At 42.3% G+C, this 21,353-nt stretch overlaps 3 protein-coding genes across 4 annotated transcripts; 2 read left to right on the forward strand and 1 right to left on the reverse strand.

The window, feature by feature from the left end:
- Positions 1-3,167: 3,167 nt before the first annotated feature.
- On the forward strand, positions 3,168-7,832 carry bcl6ab (BCL6A transcription repressor b). Of its 2 annotated transcripts, XM_031855140.1 has the most exons (9): positions 3,168-3,268; positions 4,922-5,093; positions 5,255-5,476; positions 5,576-6,421; positions 6,530-6,657; positions 6,755-6,922; positions 7,018-7,148; positions 7,246-7,383; positions 7,613-7,832. In XM_031855140.1, the coding sequence occupies exons 1-9, from the start codon at positions 3,238-3,240 to the stop codon at positions 7,754-7,756; spliced, it is 1,980 nt and encodes a 659-aa protein (XP_031711000.1). In that variant the 5' UTR covers positions 3,168-3,237; the 3' UTR covers positions 7,757-7,832. The 2 variants fall into 2 exon arrangements, with proteins under 2 accessions (XP_031711000.1, XP_031710999.1); XM_031855139.1 differs by having other exon boundaries at positions 3,233-5,093.
- Positions 7,833-11,187: 3,355 nt separating this feature from the next.
- cmpk (cytidylate kinase) lies at positions 11,188-17,022 on the reverse strand. Its single transcript, XM_031854847.1, has 6 exons — positions 16,601-17,022; positions 15,393-15,539; positions 13,950-14,102; positions 13,744-13,820; positions 13,374-13,470; positions 11,188-11,915 (listed from the first exon to the last, which is right to left on the reverse strand). Exons 1-6 carry the CDS (start codon positions 16,742-16,744, stop codon positions 11,874-11,876), a joined length of 660 nt encoding a protein of 219 aa, XP_031710707.1. The 5' UTR covers positions 16,745-17,022; the 3' UTR covers positions 11,188-11,873.
- On the forward strand, positions 16,960-20,757 carry fam78ba (family with sequence similarity 78 member Ba). The gene is made up of 3 exons (XM_031854846.1): positions 16,960-18,206; positions 18,389-18,668; positions 19,396-20,757. The coding sequence occupies exons 1-3, from the start codon at positions 17,872-17,874 to the stop codon at positions 19,636-19,638; spliced, it is 858 nt and encodes a 285-aa protein (XP_031710706.1). The 5' UTR covers positions 16,960-17,871; the 3' UTR covers positions 19,639-20,757.
- The last annotated feature ends 596 nt before the right edge of the window (positions 20,758-21,353 follow it).

Here is a 21,353-nt window from a genome sequence, read left to right on the forward strand (position 1 = left end):
GGGGGGGGGGGGGGGGGGGGGGGCGCTTGTTAACACATAGCACAGCCTCTTTCACTAGCCGAGGAGGAGACGGGAATGGCAACAAATTCGTTCCAGAGCTGGCTGGAAAAATCCCATGCAGTGTTGTTTTCACGACATGCATTCTTCAGATGGGCCCCGCGGAAAATGAAAAAAGACGGCTGTTGATGTATGACACGCAGGCACAAATGTTTAGAAAGGAATTACAAGTTTTTTTCTGTTGATCTTTAGTGTTTTTAAAAAGTAATTTTAAAGTGGCACTCCACCCATTTCACTGATATCAGTTTACTTATCATGGCTACTGCTTGTCAGTCGGTAAAAACAATAAAAAAATATGTAAAATATCTTCTGTCTTTGGAGGAGCCTTCTAAAGAAAATGACCCTGAAGATGTCATCGTGATGTCATCAGGGTTATTTTCAAGTGGGGTCAGAGACACGACACATTTGGAAGAAAAGTTTGGATTTTGAAAGAAATGAGACTTTACACTATTGAGTATCTTTGATAACTTGATTAAAAATCTGAATACATCAGATTCTGCAGCATTGACTTTTAATTTGTCTTTTGTAAGCCTCACAACATCAAACACATTGTGGAGGTGCAACAATAAATCACTGCAGTGCCCCTTGACCCTTTAACCCATCTCTGTGTCCAACAGCAAAAGCAGACACACTTTTTACATTTTCAGCAGATGAGGGGAAATATTTATTTTTGTGGTGCAGAGAGAATCAGAACCTGTAAGAAATGTATTCTGCAAATCAAACCAGAAGGAGCATGTTTGTGTAATTATGGACTCTTAAATGAACGACACACAGCAGTTTGTATGTTTAACATCTGCTCTTATCTGCTATTGCACTGCAGCTAACTGCTAATGTGACGTTAAAGATGCTGCAGCGATATCAGCAAGAAAAAGGCTGACTGACCAAATCTATGCATTATTGTCTGGAAATAAACAACTTTTAACCAGGAAATCAGATGTATATTTCCAGCCAAGGCTCTCACTGAACAAGTTTTGCTTCATCTCATTCAGACCAGAAAGTGTCACTTCTTTCAAAGGATGTGAAGATGATCAACCCACAGGAACTTGGGCCACGAAAGATCACCGCAGGGGAAAAACATCTCGAGTGAAAACATTAACTACAAATAGACCTCTTTGTTGCCATAGCCACCTGAACAGCTGTAATTTAGATCTGTTGAGCTGCACAGTCAGTTTTTCTTTTCTGCAACAGATAAGCATAAAGGAAGGTCTAAATGCTTATTTTGTACTGTTTTATGTGTGGGTAATTCAAGCAGTGATATAATATTCATACAAGACTTCTGTGAGCAATTATTAAGTATCATTTTACTGTTCCTTGTATTTAATGTTGCTAAATATGACCTACACATTTTAAAGTGTTACTAATGATGTTCCATGCAAGACTGAAATTTTCATTGACACTTATTGGAAGCTAGTTTATTACTGGTTAAAAACAAAGGTGTTTGCAATACTAATATGAGCATGTTGTAAGCATGCACACCACGGTTAATAATGGGCATAAGGTAATATTGACATAATGTACGCTAAATAAAACTGGATCAGTGAAGTCTAACTGTTTTACTTCAGTGACGAACATGGTCCTTGTTAAGTCTACAGTTAACTACTGGCTCTAGTTCTCAATTACTGTGGTTGTGTTCCCCCCACACTGAATCCTCCAACCTGCCTGAAGTGTTTGTTCAGCAAAGCCTCGCTGCAGCTCTCCATGTGAGAGTGCAAGGTGATGCCAACGGATGGTAACTCTATATATTCCAAAACACAGAAAACCCTTTTGTTCATCATTAGCTTTGACTAAATCAGGAAAGTGAAATAGGGAAAAGTTATCATGTTACAAGTGGTTCCTTATAACGTGTCATAATTCAACAAGGATGTAATTTAATTTACAGAATATAATGTTGTCATTAATAAAACTAATTTGAAAACGTGAGCTATACGTCATATTTTGTTCGTATGATCACGTGGAAAAGAAAAGAAGCCTGCCACTCGTATTCTCAGATAATGTTTAACATACTGTGCATACTGTGCAGGGGAGCTGAGGTTATATACATATGAATAGGTTACAGATTAGAACACTTTGCACAAGGCAAACACAAATCTGCACAGTTATCAAGGAACAAGTAGGAACACACCCCTTGTCTTAAAGGGACACAAAATAGTAACAAAGATGTAATAAGTACTTTAGAGTAGTAGAGTTAATCAGGAACGAGTCATTGAAAAGCGGTCGGATATCTAGAAAATGTCATTACACACTGGTTCTTTTACAATCTTATCATTATCTACTTTTATTGACATTATTTATACATATTATACATACAGTGGAGTTATTCGGGAACTTCTTGTGAAGAACAGTTAGTTCCTGATTTGTTGACTAATTCATTGGTAGCATTTAGGATTTTATGTTACCTAGATGAATATACAGCTGTGACGGTGAGACAGGAAGTGATGGGAACACAGACGAGCGCAAGTGAGCCTTTTGGTGAGTTGAAAACTTTACACACTCACAAACGTTGCTTTCTATACCCCACGTGTGACATTAAAAACCCCACGCAGTCGCAGCACACACTGCATGCAGGAAGGGCTGCACATACTCTAAGATGCCAGATCAATTATCGGTATTGCAAAATTCCCCAGGAAGCTAATCAAATGCTCAGTGCCAAGTTTTACAAAACATACTTTAAGAGGAAGTATTCACATACAAATATTGCCAGAAATCAACCACAAGACAGAAAACTCTGGTGGGGAGATGTTAGAGAAACAAAAAAAAAACAAAAAAAAACGGGGGCATTTTATTGCTACGTATTAGAAAATAAGACGACTGACTTTTCTCAACTCTCCGTGGCACCTCAGGCAGGTTAACTCACATGCTCTCATATTCCCCACGGTATTTATAACTCGGTCAGCTGACCTTGCACTCGGACCCATCCACTACACAGGGAGCTAACCCCACTAGGAAACACAGCTATTAACTGCTGAAAATACTCACACAATACTAACCCTACAAAAGTGATTAATAATGACTTGTGACTGAGCGCAAATGTAATAGCGTACAGTATTGAGGGTAGAGGGTGGAAATGACGCAGATGGGGGTGAGCAGCTCCCCCGTCTCACAGATAATGGTACGGTCCTCTGTTGAAATTCCGAGAATTGAGCTGTTGTGTTTCTTAGAACTGGATTCTCAGAACTGGTGATGCACAGAGTTTCGAGGAAACTTTTACAAGGTGACTTTTTTTCCTTCCTATTCTCCCAGCATTAGGTCAGAAGTGTAGCGAAGTAACAGATGCTCATGTGACTGCTCCGGGGCCGGACTCTTTTCAATATTTTGAATATTTAATATTTATTCCGTTTAGCTACAAGTGAATTCACAGATTTGAAGTTTGATCGTTGACTTTGATGGCTGTACCGTCTTTGATTGTGTTCTTTAACGTTAGACGGAAGTGCGACTTTCTAGGCTGTGTGCGGATTTAATTTGACCATCTGTACTTTTAACGGCTGCCTGAAAACAAGTAGATGTTTTTTTTTTGCGGCGTTAACCTTTAGCTAAGGCAGCATTTTTTATTAATAGCGAGCTCAGTATGATTTAGACCGTTTTATGGTTGTATTTGTTACAGCATCTGGCAAGTTATAGGCGCAAGAAGTGGCGCAAGAGGACAAGTCGATCTGGTTCAGTCACCAGAATTTTCTCCGCGTATTTCGTATGTCGAGAAACAATCCTCACGTCACTAAACGTCTAGCAGAGCGGGTGACTTTCCTGTAGTTCTAATGAATAAAACAACACACAATTATTCTGCAGGACAATCCGCAGACTTGACAGTTCAACACCGTTTTCTGAACTTGAACCGACTTGTGCTGGCCTGCTCGCTGGTTCACAGACGAAGTTACGCAGCAGCAACTAAACCACTCCTTGGAAATAAAATCTCACGAAATCATGCCGTCTCCGTGTAGCCGAATGCTACTTGAGATAACTAGATATGTGTGTAGCACGAGGCGAGTGAATGTTAATGTGCTAAATGAGATGAGTGAGTTCTACTTCGGGGGAACAGGAAAGCTCTCTGTAACGTTTCTGGCAACTTAATCTGAGCAGCCAGGACGGAATGTGCTCAACGTCAAACACGTTTACAACCTCCAGGCTGCAGGCTGCCAGCGCTGTACTCTGCCCCGTTACACGCTGTGGAGCTGCACGAGGGGGAACAAAAAGCATGCAACCTACAGCTACATCATGTATCCTTAGAAATGCGATGTAGGATTGTGTTTGCGATACATGTCCTGTTCACTGTACATTTACTGTCTGAACGTTGCGGAGATTTGTTGTCGCCTCGACAGATATCACGATTTTCAAAAGTACCACGTTGAAATATCATAATATGTCATAATAACACCGTCATAACGGCCAAGTGAGAAGCAAGGCATAGCTGAGAGGGTTTAGTGAAACTCCTTTTTGACTTTTCTGTTTGCAATGGCGCCGCTCATTGATGAAACACTGTCAAGACACTTGTCAGGTTCAATGTTTTGATCCCTGACGGCAGGTGGCTTGTGGTAGAGAAGGATGAGTCAGAGGTGATCAAATGAGTGTTTATTATCTTATAAGTCTTCATTGATCTACAATTTACTCATTATAAATCATTACAAGTCCAACTGTTTGTCTTACAGTGTGATTTTGTTCGAAATTCAATTTTTAATGCCGCCATTGTTTATGTAGTGCACATATTATTATTGAGTAGTGAAGCAATATTTTTTTCTGAAAACTGCTTTTGCTCATATTGGTGCCAATACATTTCCCCCAGCCTGCAGTATGTCACTCCTGACTATCTCTTTGTTGCTTTTAGAGTCACCAATAATGATCAAGGTATTTGTTATTTATTGCTCTTGCTCAGATTGCGACAGCATGGCCACGACTGCAGATGGCTGCATTCAATTCACACGCCATGCAGGCGACGTCCTGCTCAACTTCAACCGCCTCCGCAGCAGGAACATCCTGACTGATGTCACCATACAGGTGGACGGACAGCAATTTCATGCTCACAAAGCCATCTTGGTGGCCTGCAGGTATTCACCATCATGAGTTCATCAGCATGAGTAATTTGAAGTACTATTTCTGGGACCATATTTTATATGTTTTAGTTCTAATCGCTGCCCCTGACACGACCTCATCCCAAATCAACAATTTTCAATAACATCGTGTCTCCCTCTCTCTTGTTCTCTCGCAGTGGTTTCTTTTATTCTGTGTTCATGGACCCCAAGAATGCAAACCTTAGTGCCATCAGCTTAGACCCCAAAGTGGACCCCAAGGGTTTCTCCATCCTGCTGGACTTCATGTACACATCCTGTCTGGATCTTAAGGACTGTCTGGTCCTGGCCACCATGAACACAGCCATCTACCTCCAGATGGAACATGTAGCCGACACCTGTCACAGGTTCATCAAGTCCAGGTAAAGGGAAAAATAAAATGTTCACACTCTATTGTCTTGGTAAAAATGGATGAGATGTGAGTCGGAGTTAATAACCTCTCATTAATTATGTTTGTGCAGGAATCAGATTGAAGAGGGACAGATCAACTCCTCACATCTGGCTGAGGAGATCCCTGCTTTGATGCCTGTTGATAAGAAAGAGCCAGACTATAGAAACAACCACATTTTAACATCAGACCCTCTCCAGGAGTGCAGAGGCGTCATCCCTAATGTTTTCAGGGGGATCAACACCTCTGGTTCCTATCACGTCTACGGGGACCTTCCCGTCCCTGCTGGGACGCTGGAAGGTAACCATAAGGTCAGCGACCTTCCCAGAGGAGGGGCGTTGTCCCAGAAACAATGCTTGCAGGTGCCCAGTGCCAACATGGCTCACAACGAGTCCACCACCACCTCCCACACTAGTTTCCCCACCCCTATCATCCGACCTGCAGGAGCCCACGGGAGCCTTCAAAGGCCCGTCTCTCCCGTGGAGGAAGACGGCATTCAGCATCCCCAAACCAGCTGCCTAAGATTGTCTCCAGGTTTTAGCAAAGGTGTGATTTGCAGCCCTCTAAGCCCCCTCAGATCTGACTGCCAGCCCAACTCGCCCACTGAGTCCAACAGCAGCAGAAACGCCACGCTGAGCCTCAGACAGACCCCAGACTGCCCCAAAGACGCCAAGGTCCGCAACTGGAAGAAGTATAAGTTGATCGTTATGAACCGATCTCCTGATGAGAACGAAAAGGAGGCTCAGGGAGGCAGTGCTGAAGCTGTAGCCATGTCCCCTACGCTGAGCCACTGTAGGAGCGGTGCATCCGGTGGACACAATGAGGTCCAGGCAGAAGACAGAGCCAGCAATCACAGAGAGGAAATCATCATGTCTCAGAGTGTGGACAGCTGCAGCAGCAGCACTTGTAGCAGCATTAGGTAAAACTCAAAATCACTGTGAGAACTTAGTTAGTTGGAACTTAATGCAAATTTTTAAGAGAAGAACTCAACTTTATTTGAACTCTGTGGTCGTCTTCCTCTGTTCAGCTACCGCAGATGCTCCTCCTGTGGCTGTGACAGCCCCCAGTGCATGGAACTGGGTCACCTTTCTCCTGACTCATACAGCCGAGATGACGCCACCAAACTGCACTCAGAGTATTCCTCCTCCAGCTGTGGTAAGTGGACTCCACAGGTGCCAGACCATCAAATTATTTCAAACAAAACCACAGAGGTGTGTTGTATTCACATTGATTTTGTTGCTTCTTTGTACAGAAAGCAGCATCTACTTCTGCAACGGGTGTGACTCCAAGTTCACAGAAGAAGATTCCCTGAAAGAACACATGGCCCAGGTTCACAGTGACAAGCCATACAAGTGTGACTGCTGCCAGGCGGCCTTCCGCTACAAGGGCAACCTGGCCAGCCACAAGACCGTTCACAGCGGTAAGAATAAGAATTTCTTTTTAAAGTACCATCAAGCTGACTTCATGGATGTGACAGATTCATTCATTGCACAATCTGCTGATCTTTTCTTCCAGGTTCAAAGCCCTACCACTGCAACATCTGCGGCGCTCAGTTCAACCGGCCAGCCAACCTCAAGACCCATACCCGCATCCACTCTGGAGAAAAGCCATACAAGTGCGAGACATGCGGTTCCAGATTTGTCCAGGTGAGAGAATTTTTTTTTTTTTCTTCTTCTCATTTGCAGATATCAAACCACTGTCTTTAACTGTACGTATTTTAATATATGTTTTATTGTCCTCCAGGTGGCCCATCTTCGCGCCCATGTGTTAATCCACACAGGAGAGAAGCCGTACCCCTGCGAGATCTGTGGGACTCACTTCCGCCACCTTCAGACACTTAAGAGCCACATGCGCATTCATACTGGAGAGAAGCCTTACCATGTAAGCCTCCTCGTCAGTTCCTTCCTCCTTATCCAATGTGTCTGCTGGCTAAAAAGAGAGTAATCCTTTCTCCCCCATGGTCCATGTGCCTATCAATAGTTATAAGTCCTGAGTGGTAATCCTAGAGAGCTATGAACTGTAGCTGTGGGGGTTGGGGGATGAAACTGTCCCTTTTTAAAAAAAAAAAAAAAAAAAAAGTGATTATAAATGATTTCTCTCTTTTCTTCAGTGTGAGAAATGTGACCTCCACTTCAGACACAAGAGTCAGCTGAGGCTTCATCTGCGACAGAAGCACGGCGCGGTCACTAACACCAAGGCTCAGTACCGCAGGACTCCGAGCAACATCATCACAGGCCGAGTGAAGTCCTGCTGAGCCCGCTACAGTCCCCATGTGTGTCATTTTTGTTTTCCTTTTGCATCGCCCGCCATGTTGTTAAATGTCTTTTATTTTTACAAACAGAAATCTAAATATATATATATATATATATATATATATATATATTTGTCCTTTATGCATTTGTAAATGATGCACATACTTAAGCTCTTTGGTATTTCAAAGATTGTAGAAGTTTATGCTTTCATTGTGAATGTCTAACAACAGAATGTACATTTTGAGCGTAAAATTTGAGCAAATCATTGAAGGACAGTCCTCTTTCTCATTCAGACAGAGAATCACTGTTACAGCTTTTCTGTAGATATTGGTATGAATTTGACCGGTAATGTGGTCACAGTTCATGGAGTTATTTTCCATTAGGTTTATTTTTTGTAAATAAGATAATATATATTTTCAGATTGCCATCTGCTGGCAGAGTACAAATATATTTACGTTAAGTTTGTCGTTAACAAAAGGGCTTGTTACTTTTGCCATCTCACAGTTTGTGGTACGTATTGTCATTGTATAAATTGCTATGTACATATTTCTTTTTTCAATAATTTCTAGCCTGTTGGTATTTTGCACATACTGATAATGCTGTAATTCATATATTTTCATAAAAATATTTCTACTTAAAATGACAGGTTTGAATTGTTGTTTCGACCCCGTGCCCAGCGCTTGCTTTTTTCTTATTTATATTCAAAGTTTTATTTGATGTATTCTGTTGCATGTTGGTGCTGCAATGATCCATGTTCCTCAGCAGTATGATTTAAATCTGATTGTATTTCATCCGACGATATGTATCATAGTGCACTCGTACGAACCAGTTCAAATAGTGCCTTACATTCACACATATATTTGCTACCTACCCAGACTAATCATCAATGTGTTAAAACTTTGACTATAGAAAAGCCCCGGTAGTTGTAAACTGCTGTTGTGAAGCATTTTACATTTGGTACATTGTCCTGTTGTCATGTGTGTGCACGTCTGGTACTGTTGTTTTGTAAGCCGATTATCTGTTGAGTGTTGCTCTTAAAATGCAGATGCACCAGGCCTCAAGCTAAAAAATGCTCAGGAATATTCAATATATGTAAGCAAATTTCTTTGTAACTGCAGATTATATATATATATATATATATATATATATATATATATATATATATATGATACAAATAAAAATGTATTGTGTAGCACTTGTTGCAATAATTATGTTCATTATTTTCGAGTGGTTTGAGCAAAGATGTAATTAAACCTTTAAGTATTTAATATCATTTTCGAGTGTAGTTTTGTATAAGTAAAGTATACTTGCTTCTCTGTGGCTCACCCTGGTGTTCACTCTTAAGAACCATCATTTATTCTCCTACAGTTTAAAAATTAAAAAAAAAAAAAAAGAGACTTGCAGGGAGCATTTGGAGGAGCACAGATGGTTTAGTTAGCCAATCAATTAGCCTTTATTTGTGTTTGAGTAAAGTGGTGAAACCACAGAGGCCAAAAGATTACTTATCAATAACAACATGAATAAATGAACAGTGAAATATGAAGAATTGCCCATTTTAATCAGTAAATAACTTTCTAAATATATGAATGCTGAAATAAATCCAGAAATGCTTTACTATTATATATGTATATATGTAAATATTAAAATACTGATATTTACTATTTAATGATGAATGAGTCTTTCTTCTTCCTTTGTAAAGATCCAACTGACAGTTAATTGAAAAAAATTAGCCTGGTCAAAAGTATACAGTGGGGTATAGCGCCCCCTGCTGGCTGAAAGGGCTTGAAAACTATTAAGTGCATTAGGTATTGTGAGTTTGTAAAAACTTGTGCAGCAGTTAATAAATTAAGTACTGGACTACAGCAAAATACACACACACACACACACACACACACACACACACACAGTGTGAAAAAGTGTTTGCCCCCTTCCTGATTTCTTATTTTTACAGTGCTGTAGAGGAATTTTGGCCCACTCATCTTTGCAGAATTGTTGTAATTCAGCCACATTGGAGGGTTTTCGAGCATGAACCGCCTTTTTAAGGTCATGCCACAGCATCTCAATCGGATTCAGGTCGGGACTTTGACTAGGCCACTCCAAAGTCTTCATTTTGTTTTTCTTAAGCCATTCAGAGGTGGACTTGCTGGTGTGTTTTGGATCATTCTCCTGCTGCAGAACCCAAGTGCGCTTCAGCTTGAGGTCACGAACAGATGGCCGGACATTCTCCTTCAGGATTTGTTGGTGGACAGCAGAATTCATGGTTCCATTTACCACAGCAAGTCTTCCAGGTCCTGAAGCAGCAAAACAGCCCCAGACCATCACACTACCAACACCATATTTTACTGTTGGTATGATGTTCCTTTTCTGAAATGCCGTGTTACGTTTACGCCAGATGTAATGGGACATACACCTTCCAAAAAGTTCAACTTTTGTCTCGTCAGTCCACAGAGTATTTTCCCAAGTCTTGGGGATCATCAAGATGTTTTCTGGCAAAACTGAGACGAGCCTTTATGTTCGTTTTGCTCAGCAGTGGTTTTCGTCTTGGAACTCTGCCATGCAGGCCATTTTTGCCCAGTCTCTTTCTTATGGTGGAGTCATGAACACTGGCCTTAATTGAGGCAAGTGAGGCCTGCAGTTCTTTGGATGTTCTTCTGGGGTCTTTTGTGACCTCTTGGATGAGTCGTCGCTGCGCTCTTGGGGTAATTTTGGTCGGCCGGCCACTCCTGGGAAGGTTCACCATTGTTCCATGTTTTCGCCATTTGTGGATAATGGCTCTCACTGTGGTTCGCTGGAGCCCCAAAGCTTTAGAAATGGCTTTGTAACCTTTTCCAGACTGATAGATCTCAATTACTTTGTTTCTCATTTGTTCCTGAATTTCTTTGGATCGCAGCATGATGTCTAGCTTTTGAGGATCTTTTGGTCTACCTCACTTTGTCAGGCAGGTCCTATTTAAGTGATTTCTTGATTGAGAACAGGTGTGGCAGTAATCAGGCCTGGGTGTGGCTAGAGAAATTGAACTCAGCTTTCCAAAGATGTGATAAACCACAGTTAATTTATGTTTTAACAGGGGGGGGGGCAATCACGTTTTCACACAGGGCCATGTAGGTTTGGATTTTATCCCCTTAATAATATAAACCTTCATTTAAAAACTGCATTTTGTGTTTACTTGTGTTATCTTTGTCTAATATTTAAATTTGTTTGATGATCTGAAACATTTAAGTGTGACAAACATGCAAAAAAATAAGAAATCAGGAAGGGGCAAACACTTTTTTTTCTCTCTCTCTCTCTCACTCACACTCACACTCACACACACACACACACACACACACAGAGAAAGCAAAACTACACCAACAACAAAATCACTGCTGTATAAATGTACAACCCTCACTTAGTATTTGCTAAATAATCTAAATTAATTGAGCAAAACAAGGGAAAAAATTAATCGTTTTTACTTTTCCTTCAAGCAGATAAAGTACAGATTTAACAAAAGGTTAATTTTCATCTTCATGTTTCCTCCATGATTAGACCCAAGCGTCATAGCTGTGATAAAGCACATCGAGGCGTTGTGGTACAAAGTCTAATATTCATTGAAGAATTGGCCATCTACCACAGAAACATCGACCAGATGCAATACTGCCCATTAAACACGAGACCGATGCTTCGCATATTTTATTTGGAGGCTGTTGGATGTTCGGTCAGTCTTAAATCAATCCCAGTCTGTCGTCATCAGGTCAAACTATTCAGTCTGAAGCGTTATCGCCGCTTCCAACAACATGATACTCTCGAGGATGACATGCTGGGAGAGAGTTTCACTACTAGATGCATCTTTGAAAGAGAAACGTGTCTATCTAAGCTAATGATACTTTGTTCCTATGCAAAGGCCTCAAACTATGATGAGCACGCTCTTCTGCGCAGGAAATAGTTGATCATAAGGAGCTGCTCGGCAACTCTACTCTTCATTCATACCAATACATATTGTACACACACTCACAAACAAACAGTGCAGCGTTTTACAAAACAGATGGCAAAACAAAAGGTAATATGAATGGACATATAAACTTATTATAGTGTAAACTAAAATATAAAAGTAGATCAGTGAATGTTGGCAGCTGGGAAAACTCAACCCTCTTTGTCTAGGATGGCTTTCACATCAGCAAACACCTGAAAGAGAAGAAACGGGTGAGAGTTCCTACATAAAGAGACTGAACTGTACAAGTCATTACGAAATACAAACTAACAAGAGTAGCCTGAAGTGCCGTCCGTATTCAGAACTCACACCACAAGTAAAACACAGAGGAAAGCATTTAAACATTTCAGATTTGGGGATGAGGTGACACGGCTTCAGTGGTCAGATCATCAGACAGGTTTTAACAAATTCCCTCAGAAGGATTTGATCTGATTTAGAGCTGCAACTAAGGATTATTTTTACAATTCATTGTTGAGGTAGAGCAGTTTGTCTTAGAATCAGTTAGATTCAACAGCTCCCCCAGTCCATGTCGAAGCGTCCATGGGCAAGACACCTCACAAATTCAAATTCAGGTATTGAAAAATTCAAATACCCAAAATGTCCCAATCAGCCATTATCATACATCCCATGTTACACCCCAATAAAAGTGTGTACGGTTAATGTTCAACCAGATTGTTTTTCTGCTAAATCTGATGGATGTTTACAACTATTCATTTGGGGAATCATTTTGGTTTTCACTTACAACAAAATTCAAATGTGGATTTGTTTCCCTCTTCAGCAGACAAATGTGAAAACAGCCTTCAGTGTCAGACTTAAGCATCCAAGTCAAGAAAGAATAAGCAAAACATACTTTTGAGTGGAGGGGGACTTGTTGTTTCCCACATTAGCCAGAGGCACTCAATCCCCAGATGTTAGCAATTAATGCCAAATTAAATAACACATAACAAACTAAACCAAACTGTTTCTATTGTCCCGTTGAGGTTATGTAACATCTTGGACTTGACATGATGTCAGCCTTGTTTCTTTTGATCAACTATTGACTTTGAAAATCCTGTTTTTGTTTTCCTGCTCGAGTTTTTAAAAGCATTTAGTGGCCACCAGATGAACTACGTATTAAGGCATTTCCCCTTTGCTTACACACACACATATGGGGAAGTTTTCCCTTCTGCCTGACTGGAGGATTTCCCCGCTCTACCGTGTATGTGCAACAGTGACGCCCCTAAGCCTGAATTAAGTGTCAGTCCTCTGTTTCCCCTGAATTTTTTCTCTAAAGCCTTTGCCGGACTTTTCTGACAAATAGAACAAACTACTTGACAACTATTTGGCCACTAATGTGAGACTGAACTCAATCTGGTAAATGCTGCTACCTGACATCTTATTTTTTGTATTATATTATTTGGTACAACCTCATTAACATGTCTAACACCGCGATGTGCAAGCTATTGTGGAACTCCCTTTAAGCTGAATTTCTTCAAATTACCACAACAAGCTGTAATTAAAAGAACTGCATTAGACTGAGGATATTGGTGGGAAACCCCTCTCGTGTCTTTTTAAGGACTTCTTTGCACTGAGTGACACCTCCTCCTTGGCTCCACCCAGAAAATGTCTCTTCAGAAACAAATGGATGGCGCTCATGGATGCCATTTACTCACCTTATCCAGAGAGTGAGAGGCGTCTACAGTGCGCACCTTGCCTTGTTTCTCATACAGTTCAATAATTGGTCGCGTAGACTGCAGGTAGGTTTGGATTCTGCATGAAAAATATGCCTGGTTATTGGGGCCAGATGACACAGGGGACTCAAAAGAGACACAAATTAGGTCAAAAACAGACATGCAGGTATCCGACACTCAGCTAAATGGGTCAGACAAATCTATACCAATCATATGCTTGATGTACTTTGTTAGACAGAAAGAAATCTGTTCATGAAATCAATTAGTGGTTAAAGGCAGCAGTACAAACTTCTGGAGTTCAGTACTATTATAGTCTGAAGTGATGCATCTTGTTTATGTTGCAAGATTATACCTTTTCTCCAAGCTTTCTCTGTTGTCGTCTGTGCGTCCACTGCTCTTCCCTCTTTCTAGACATCTGTCGATGCAAACCTGTGGACGACAAAGAAATAAATCTTGTGCTCAGTGTAAGAGGATTTCTGAGGATTTCACCTCAGTTCTCTGTATTTATCTGAAAAAAAAAGCTGAAAGAGTTTTAGCTTTCAAGTTTCCATGACGCACCTCGTTGCTGCAGTCAAAGAAAAGCACAAATTTGACATCTGCTTTGTCAACCATAACGGTATTCCACCCCGTAAGGTTGTCCTCGTTGCGGGGGAAACCGTCTATGAGGAAACGGAACCGTTTATCGTCTTTGTGCATGGACTCTTCCATTGCCTTAGAAAACAGGAAACAACAACAACGTGAATTCATTAAACAGCCGTTTATTCAACTGACCAATCAAAATAAACATTGACGCGCAAATTCTACTCAATGTTCTCTGTATACATCTACATAAAAAAACCCAAAAAAAAACAAACAAAAACTAGTCTTGGATTGGAAACCATATTATTTTATCAGGAACAAAAACAGAGCTGCAACTACTGATCATTTTCTTTAATTATTCTTAATTTCATGTCAAAAATAATAACAGCAAATCACAATTTACCTTTTTTACCATTACCTTTTGCACTACCCTCATTCCCACGAAACCAAAGTCTCTCAAGGACCATAGTATAGTGTGTATATAAGTAGCTATATATATTATTCTGTGTGTAGAGCATGAAGGGGCTACAACTTACATTTCATTGTGTTATTGTGTAAATGCCAAATAAATGAACCTTGTAACGTAAACAATGTCTTTAAATTATGCGTTATGTCTCACCAACAGACCAAAAACATAATCCTAATGATATGAAACCAGAAGAAACACTGAATCCTCACATTCCTGAGGATAGGAGAGGGAAATGTTTTGTGTATTTACTTACAGTCGCTAGTATATACGAGACTGGGAGTATCTTTTCCCTTTTAACAGCTCTCAACATGGCGACAGCTGAGCCGGCGGCTTGTTGCTAACGGTGCTAAGAATGAAACTACAGCAGAAGTACTGACAGAGCCAACAGTGTTTACCTGAGGGAGAACCGGAGGGCGGGTGCTATGCTGACACCATGGCGCCGTCAGTCGGTACGGCGTTATTAGCTGTAACCTGCATATGAGAGCAGTGCAGAGCGGGCTGCAGCTAACCAGCAGGGCTCGCTCACATGCACGAGCAGAGGTAGAGCTGCTTCCCCTGCTCAGGTAGACATTACTACACTATCTTTAATAGCAAACTGTTGTTTGCTGTTATATTAATGCTCTGAATCCCGTATATTGCACCTTAAATAATTGACATGTATAAATGTAATCAATGTATCGATTGTCACTGTTAAACAGCCTATAAATTGAGTGATTGGCTTGGTTTCAGCACTAAATAAGATAAGTTCTGCCCGGATACTGGCATGATTAGCCAAGAGAGTAGAATCAAATTAAAATATTTTTTTTGTATAAGTCTGTGTCAGAGTTCAGTTGAGTTGTGCTAAATTACAAACAGGTCCTAAATAAAAGTGTCTGCGCGCAGGCAGACTTGTTAGGATTTGTGTCTTGCTAGGCGAACACGAACCTGATCTACAGCATGTTTTTGGTGCATACCTTTCTGAGTAAGTTGATGGTGATCTCCACAGGGACAATGCTGCCCTCCTTGATGTAGCTGTCAATGAGCTGTCCAAACTCTGATCCCTCTCGGCCTCGCTCTGCCCGCAGCAAGTCCCCAGCCGACAAATGGGTGTAGCTGTAATTCTGGGAGAAAGTGGCAGATGGTCATTTAAAAAAAAAAAAAAAGAAAGGTTTGTAGATTTCTATTAACACTAAAGATCTGTATTTGACAAGACGGCTTTTACAGACGGATTAAAGTCGTCTCACTCACAGGCCAGGAATACGTGTACTGAATGAAAGGAGCCTCGATGCATAGCTTCCATTCAGGCCTAACCACCGTACATGAAGCACAACGGCCAACGCCCAATAACATCCGTGAGCAGAAATAGTTATACAGCCTCTTCAAGAAGCGCTCTCTCTCCCTCTCAGTCAAACACACACATCAAATAATCCACAGTGGGCAGAGTGAGTGCATAACAACTTCAAAACAGACAAGATCAAATACAATTTTTCATGAATGGAAACTGTAATCATTTCTTGAATTTACAGTCCGCGTTGAGGTGGATTACATATGTTGAAGTATGACTCGTCATCCCTTACACCTGTATGGGTGTAAATTACTGAGCCAGTAAATGTCTAAGTCACCAACTGCTTCTGTTTGTTCAAAGTCGATGGTGGAGTGACCAAGCCCAGTCCAGACTCATACTGACCATGACATAACTTCATAGATGAGCCAATGATGAGGTTACAACATAGAGGAAATGTCAATAGAGTATCTCTCTGACTCTATCAGGTATGTGTGAAGCTCCTTAATTGAGCTTATTCATTAAGGCGTTTGACTGCACAACAGCGGGACACATTTTATTTTCACTGCTTTGACTCACATATGAGAAATTAATACATGGAGTTTCCGAAGAATGAAGAACATTAAAACTGTACTTTGTAGCTCCTGTAATCCTGCACAGGGTTGTATATGGGCGCATAAACTGAAGGCTATAACCTGTGTGGCTAACTAGCTAGCTGGCTAACACACAGGTTCATTTTAGAGGACAATTAGAAGTCAATGAAATGTAGGTATTACCTTATTAAAAGGCCCAACCACCCTGAAATCATCTTAATAACATTCTCGTCACGGCATGCTAAATATTAACCATCAAAGCAGGTAGTTGTTATTGTCCTTTCTCTCGCCAGCTCTCGTAAATTACCTCCACGATTTTGGAGCATTGGGTCCCTTTGCCGGCACCAGGCCCGCCCAGCACGAACACAACCTGCGGCTTCATCATCTGCGACATCCGGTACAACAAGCTGTGCGCCCTCTGAGACACGTTACCGAGCAAAGAGCCGATCATAAACCAGCGCCAGCAGCAACAGAAGTGAACCGGCTGGGGTGGGGACAAATATAACGAGCCAAGCTGACCGGTGAACGCGTGTCAGTTTTGGTGAGTAGGAAGTCGACGGGCCAAACGACACCACTTCCGGTGTTGACTTCAGCGACCAATGGGGGTTTCACACAGGAGTGATGCAGCACGTTAGCCACGCCCACTTGCACTTGTTTTTTTTTTCAATGCAGGGGTCGGGTGACGCCCCTCCCCTGCCTCTCTAGCATCAGCACCTCCAAATTGAACAAAACGGCTGGAAAAAGGATGCTCTCCGGTCCGCGATGCTCACCAGCTCGAGGAGACGTAACGATGAGGCGACACACCGCGAGACGCTCGAGCGGCTGGGTATAGTCACTGTTTCTGCACGTTTATGCTGCCTCGCTGCCCCCATTCATGATGCACCATTCATGCATCCCCAAGAATGGAAACACACTGCGAGGAAAACATTAAAATAGCCTTTTACAGCCCTGTTTTCTCGCCTTTATAAGACACATTATCGCTTCCTTTTTTATGAAGCTTCTTTTCATGTAGGTCAAGGTGATGAAGAGCCCGATTTTGTCTTTTGAGGGCGCCGCGCGAATGTAGGGCTAATACAGGAAAGCCAAGCAAACAAAAGGCATCCAGCCCCCCTCCTCTGACGCACCTGGCTGCCCTGTCGCCACTTGACATGACAGCGCAGAGCCGGGAGCAGAGCAGCAGGATCAAGGGGCACCGACGTGCAGCCGGACGTGTGGACTCGACGAGGAATAGAGGAGCATCCGGACGCACGGCGGAGAAGCAGCAGCTGCCCAGGGGAGGCCGGATTGCAGTTTCTGGGGACGAGCGCCAAGGGCAGTGCGGCAGTCAGCAGGCAGACCGGGGGGAGGAGGCTGCGGAGATCTGTGATACTTCCCCCCCAGGCCCAACCGCGCTCTCACCTCCGTATTATCCTGCAAATACGATGGTGGACGCTTTTATGTTTGATCTATGGTGACTCTGATACTCCCCGTAATTTTCTTTCCTTTTTTTTTCTCCTCCTTCCCAACCAATCAGTGGTGATGGGCAATTAAAATATTTAGATCTGCTCTTCAGGCAAGGGTGGACCCCGGAGGGGACTGATGTGCATACTGGCCAGGTATCATTTGCTCCCCACTTCTCTGGTTTTGCTCATTTTGCTAGTCGCCTGCACTATGGGCTGTATTCAGAGCATTGCATGCAAGCCCCGCATCAGACGGGAGAACATTGTGGTGTATGAGGTATCCGCCTCTATCGACCAGTGTCCCACCATCATTGAGGAGAACTCACCGATTGTGCTCCGTTACAAGACGCCTTACTTCAGGGCCTCAGCAGGGGTTGTGATGCCACCAGTGCCCCGCAATGAAACCTGGGTGGTTGGCTGGATCCAGGCTTGCACCCAGATGGAGTTCTACAACACCTATGGTGATATTGGCATGTAAGTGTAAAGCAGACCCTGATCAGACAAACCTTTTGTCACTGAATGTGCTCAGTGTGTGTTTAGGTGTGTTTAGTGTTTGGATGTGCACACCTGTTTCCAGTAATATTACACACTCAGAACATCTAGATCACAACCCTGCACCTGCAAAACACTTTGTCCTCTTCTGTCCACTGCCGCAGGTCCAGCTGGGAGTTACCAGAGCTGCGAGAGTGTCGGGTCAAGGCCATCAGCGACTCAGATGGCGTCAGCTACCCCTGGTACGGCAACACCACAGAGACAGTCACCCTGACCGGACCCACGTCCAAACCGTCACGCCTGACGGTCAGCATGAACGACAACTTCTACCCCAGCGTGACCTGGGCTGTGCCCATCAGCAACAGCAACACGCCCATGCTGACCCACATCACCAGGGACCAGAGCTTCATCACCTGGCTGGTGGCCATGAACTCCGTCACCAAGGTAGGACAAAAACATGGAGAGCAGCTCGACATTGGAGATATATCAGTTTGCTCCCACTTGCATCAAACTCGTATCTTCATAATGCTGCGTTATTTCTCCAGCGTTTTCACAGTTGTTTTGCAGATTTGTCCTGTGCAGTTTAAATGAAGAACGCTGGCTATGCATCTTCAGAGACTGCTCTTGCATTACACACACAGACTGACTGTGATGTAATCATCTCCCCCTGCACTTTCTCTTTCTGGTGTAAAGTTACAAAGTACCTCCTCATTGCCTTCAACTCTGCTGAACAAAGCCTCCGTAATGGCCCAATAGGAGACAGTCTAGCTTAAAGTGTGTATCAAAACACTTCCAGTATTCATGTATTGGCTTTGTGGAAGAGTTGTATTCTTTTTAGGATGTTACAGAGAAGGTTGTCAGGCTTGTTTGCTTCATTGTTGGTCAATAAGTTAAGAGCAGAAGAAGAGTATGTATTCAGGGACAGAAAACTGGTGTTAAAATTCTGCATTTTAGCCAATTTTTCTTTGTGTAATTTAAGATAAAATTATATTTAACAAAGCTGAAGTAATACATTAGGGTGTACAATAACTACATATCTATTAGCAGTAGAAGACATGATGCACAATCAACTTAAGCTTTAACAAAACACTTTTCATGTACTTAATATAGAATGTACCATGCACAAATAAATGTATACAGTACTGACCAATATAACATTCCCCTCCTCCAGGAGCGTATCGTGTTGCAGACGGTGCGGTGGCGGATGCGGGTGGACATTGCTGTGGACCCTGACATGCCTCTGGGCTCTCGGGCCTCGTTGGTGGGTCGTCCCTACCAGGAACAACCGCACATCCTCAACTACCAGGAGCCCATCCCTCCCAACGCGCTGGGGAGGCCGAATGCCAACGACGCCCAAGTGCTTATGTGGAGGCCACGGAGAGGAGCGCCACTAGTGGTCATACCGCCAAAATAAGAGGGTGAAATGGTTGCACAGACAAAAGAATAATTGTTCCCTCCTGCAGAAAAGCCGGCACGATGAAGGTGATGAAGTCATGAAGCCTATGTGAGAAGAGAGATGTGACGGTTTCACTGCGCTTGAGATGCCAGTTGCTCATTGTCCCTGAAAGATTTAAGTAGGCCATTATAACAAGCCAGAGTGGATATTACGTCGGCTTGGTGTCAGAATGGAAGTCTACAACAAACTAATGTCAAGGGCCTGGGGTTGCATCAAGGCTTTTTTGGCCCCCAACAAGTTTTGGACTGCATTAAAGAGTTCTGCCTGCTTTTTAGTGAAGAAGGAACGCTGTTTTTAGACGTACCACAAAGGTATTAGTACACAACGAGAACTGCACCCTGCATCCTTATGTAGATCGTATTGCATGAGAGAGTGAGCGTGACAAGAAAAACTGTCCTTGAGAAGTTTAAGAATAGCATTTGTTTTATATAACTTGATACCTGAAGACATTTTGATTGAAAAGTCAGCCAAAAAAAAAAACCCCTGTGGGCTGGTTAAACCTCGTCAGTGCCAACAACGGCCTTCAGCACACTCAGCACAGAGTTAAAGGATGTATTCAGAGAATTTAAAAGAGACAAAGTATTATATGAATCTTTTTAGGTTAAGATTAACTCATGCATCAATCAGATTGTATTAAGAGCACCCACCTCGCATAAAAGTCTGGAAGAAAAACAAATATGCTGTAGTTTTCACTGGAGCTTTTCTAACACACCAAACTTATGCACCAATTTATCAACTCCCTCGCCTCTGTCCTGCAGCTGATATTTTATTCAGATGGGTGACAAACTATCAGAGAGGGGAGTTGGACCTCTTACCACACTAGATACATAATGTCAGCTATGCTTTCAATAAGTGCAGTGTAAATGACTTGGATTAGTGCCATACAACGAATTTAAAACAAGAGGGTGATAGCTGGAATGGGGCCGAATTGTACTCAGGCCTGAGGTAGATTTCATGTGGCACTAATCAAGCCATGTTGCACTACCAAGTTACATAACTCTTCCTATCAGGGAATCTAAATGTACTCTTAATAGTTTCCTTGGTGTTGAATTAAACCAGACTGAATTTTGAAAATGATTCATTTGAATTAGTGCCATTATTTAACATTGGTTTGTATGAGGTCATATCTCAGTTTCTCCTCACGTCATTTAATGAATATTATTTGCAGTAGTTCTGCAGATAATCCTAGACGAAGGTTTCCTGTGTCATGGAATGTCCAGTGGCTCATCCTGGGCTCAGTCCAAGTTCCTGCCTGCCACTCCACACAGGAGTCACATGACTCATCCTCCATCTGTGCTTCTCTCCAGGTTCACGCCTCACCTTCTCAGTCTGCCTGCTCGTTTTTTCTCCCGTCTGTCCACCTCACCACACTCACTATCTCCATCCAAATACACTCATTCGCTCTGAAATCCACAACTATGCAAAGATTATCTGTGTCTGTAAACAAAACCAGAAAGAGAAAGATGCGTATTTTTGTGCATCTGCCTCAATCTTTCTTATTTGTCAGGGTCATTGTTGAACAAAAATGGCTGTTGTAAATGTAAAATACTCAGATATTAAAATAGGTTATATTAAATCAGTGTGTCTACATGTGTCGCCGCGCCGCTGCTCATTCAGCCATCTGTTGCTATAGAGACTGGTTTGGTTTTGCAGAGTGCACTGCAACTGGAACT

Source organism: Anarrhichthys ocellatus, unplaced genomic scaffold, assembly GCF_004355925.1.
Source record: "Anarrhichthys ocellatus isolate YVR2014 unplaced genomic scaffold, GSC_Weel_1.0 scaffold15, whole genome shotgun sequence".
Lineage (NCBI taxonomy): Eukaryota > Metazoa > Chordata > Actinopteri > Perciformes > Anarhichadidae > Anarrhichthys > Anarrhichthys ocellatus.

Excerpts from the sequence above, each read along its gene's own strand:
- bcl6ab (XM_031855139.1), top strand. The coding sequence starts at position 4,840 with ATGTCACTCCTGACTATCTCTTTGTTGCTTTTAGAGTCACCAATAATG. Across the intron at positions 7,149-7,245 it reads GCGGTTCCAGATTTGTCCAG|GTGGCCCATCTTCGCGCCCA; the intron begins GTGAGAGAATTT and ends ATTGTCCTCCAG. Across the intron at positions 7,384-7,612 it reads CTGGAGAGAAGCCTTACCAT|TGTGAGAAATGTGACCTCCA; the intron begins GTAAGCCTCCTC and ends TCTTTTCTTCAG.
- fam78ba (XM_031854846.1), top strand. The coding sequence starts at position 17,872 with ATGTGCATACTGGCCAGGTATCATTTGCTCCCCACTTCTCTGGTTTTG. Across the intron at positions 18,207-18,388 it reads ACCTATGGTGATATTGGCAT|GTCCAGCTGGGAGTTACCAG; the intron begins GTAAGTGTAAAG and ends CCACTGCCGCAG. Across the intron at positions 18,669-19,395 it reads CCATGAACTCCGTCACCAAG|GAGCGTATCGTGTTGCAGAC; the intron begins GTAGGACAAAAA and ends CCCCTCCTCCAG.
- cmpk (XM_031854847.1), bottom strand. The coding sequence starts at position 16,744 with ATGATCGGCTCTTTGCTCGGTAACGTGTCTCAGAGGGCGCACAGCTTG. Across the intron at positions 14,103-15,392 it reads CCATCAACTTACTCAGAAAG|GCAATGGAAGAGTCCATGCA; the intron begins GTATGCACCAAA and ends CTGTTTTCTAAG. Across the intron at positions 13,821-13,949 it reads TCTTTGACTGCAGCAACGAG|GTTTGCATCGACAGATGTCT; the intron begins GTGCGTCATGGA and ends TGTCGTCCACAG.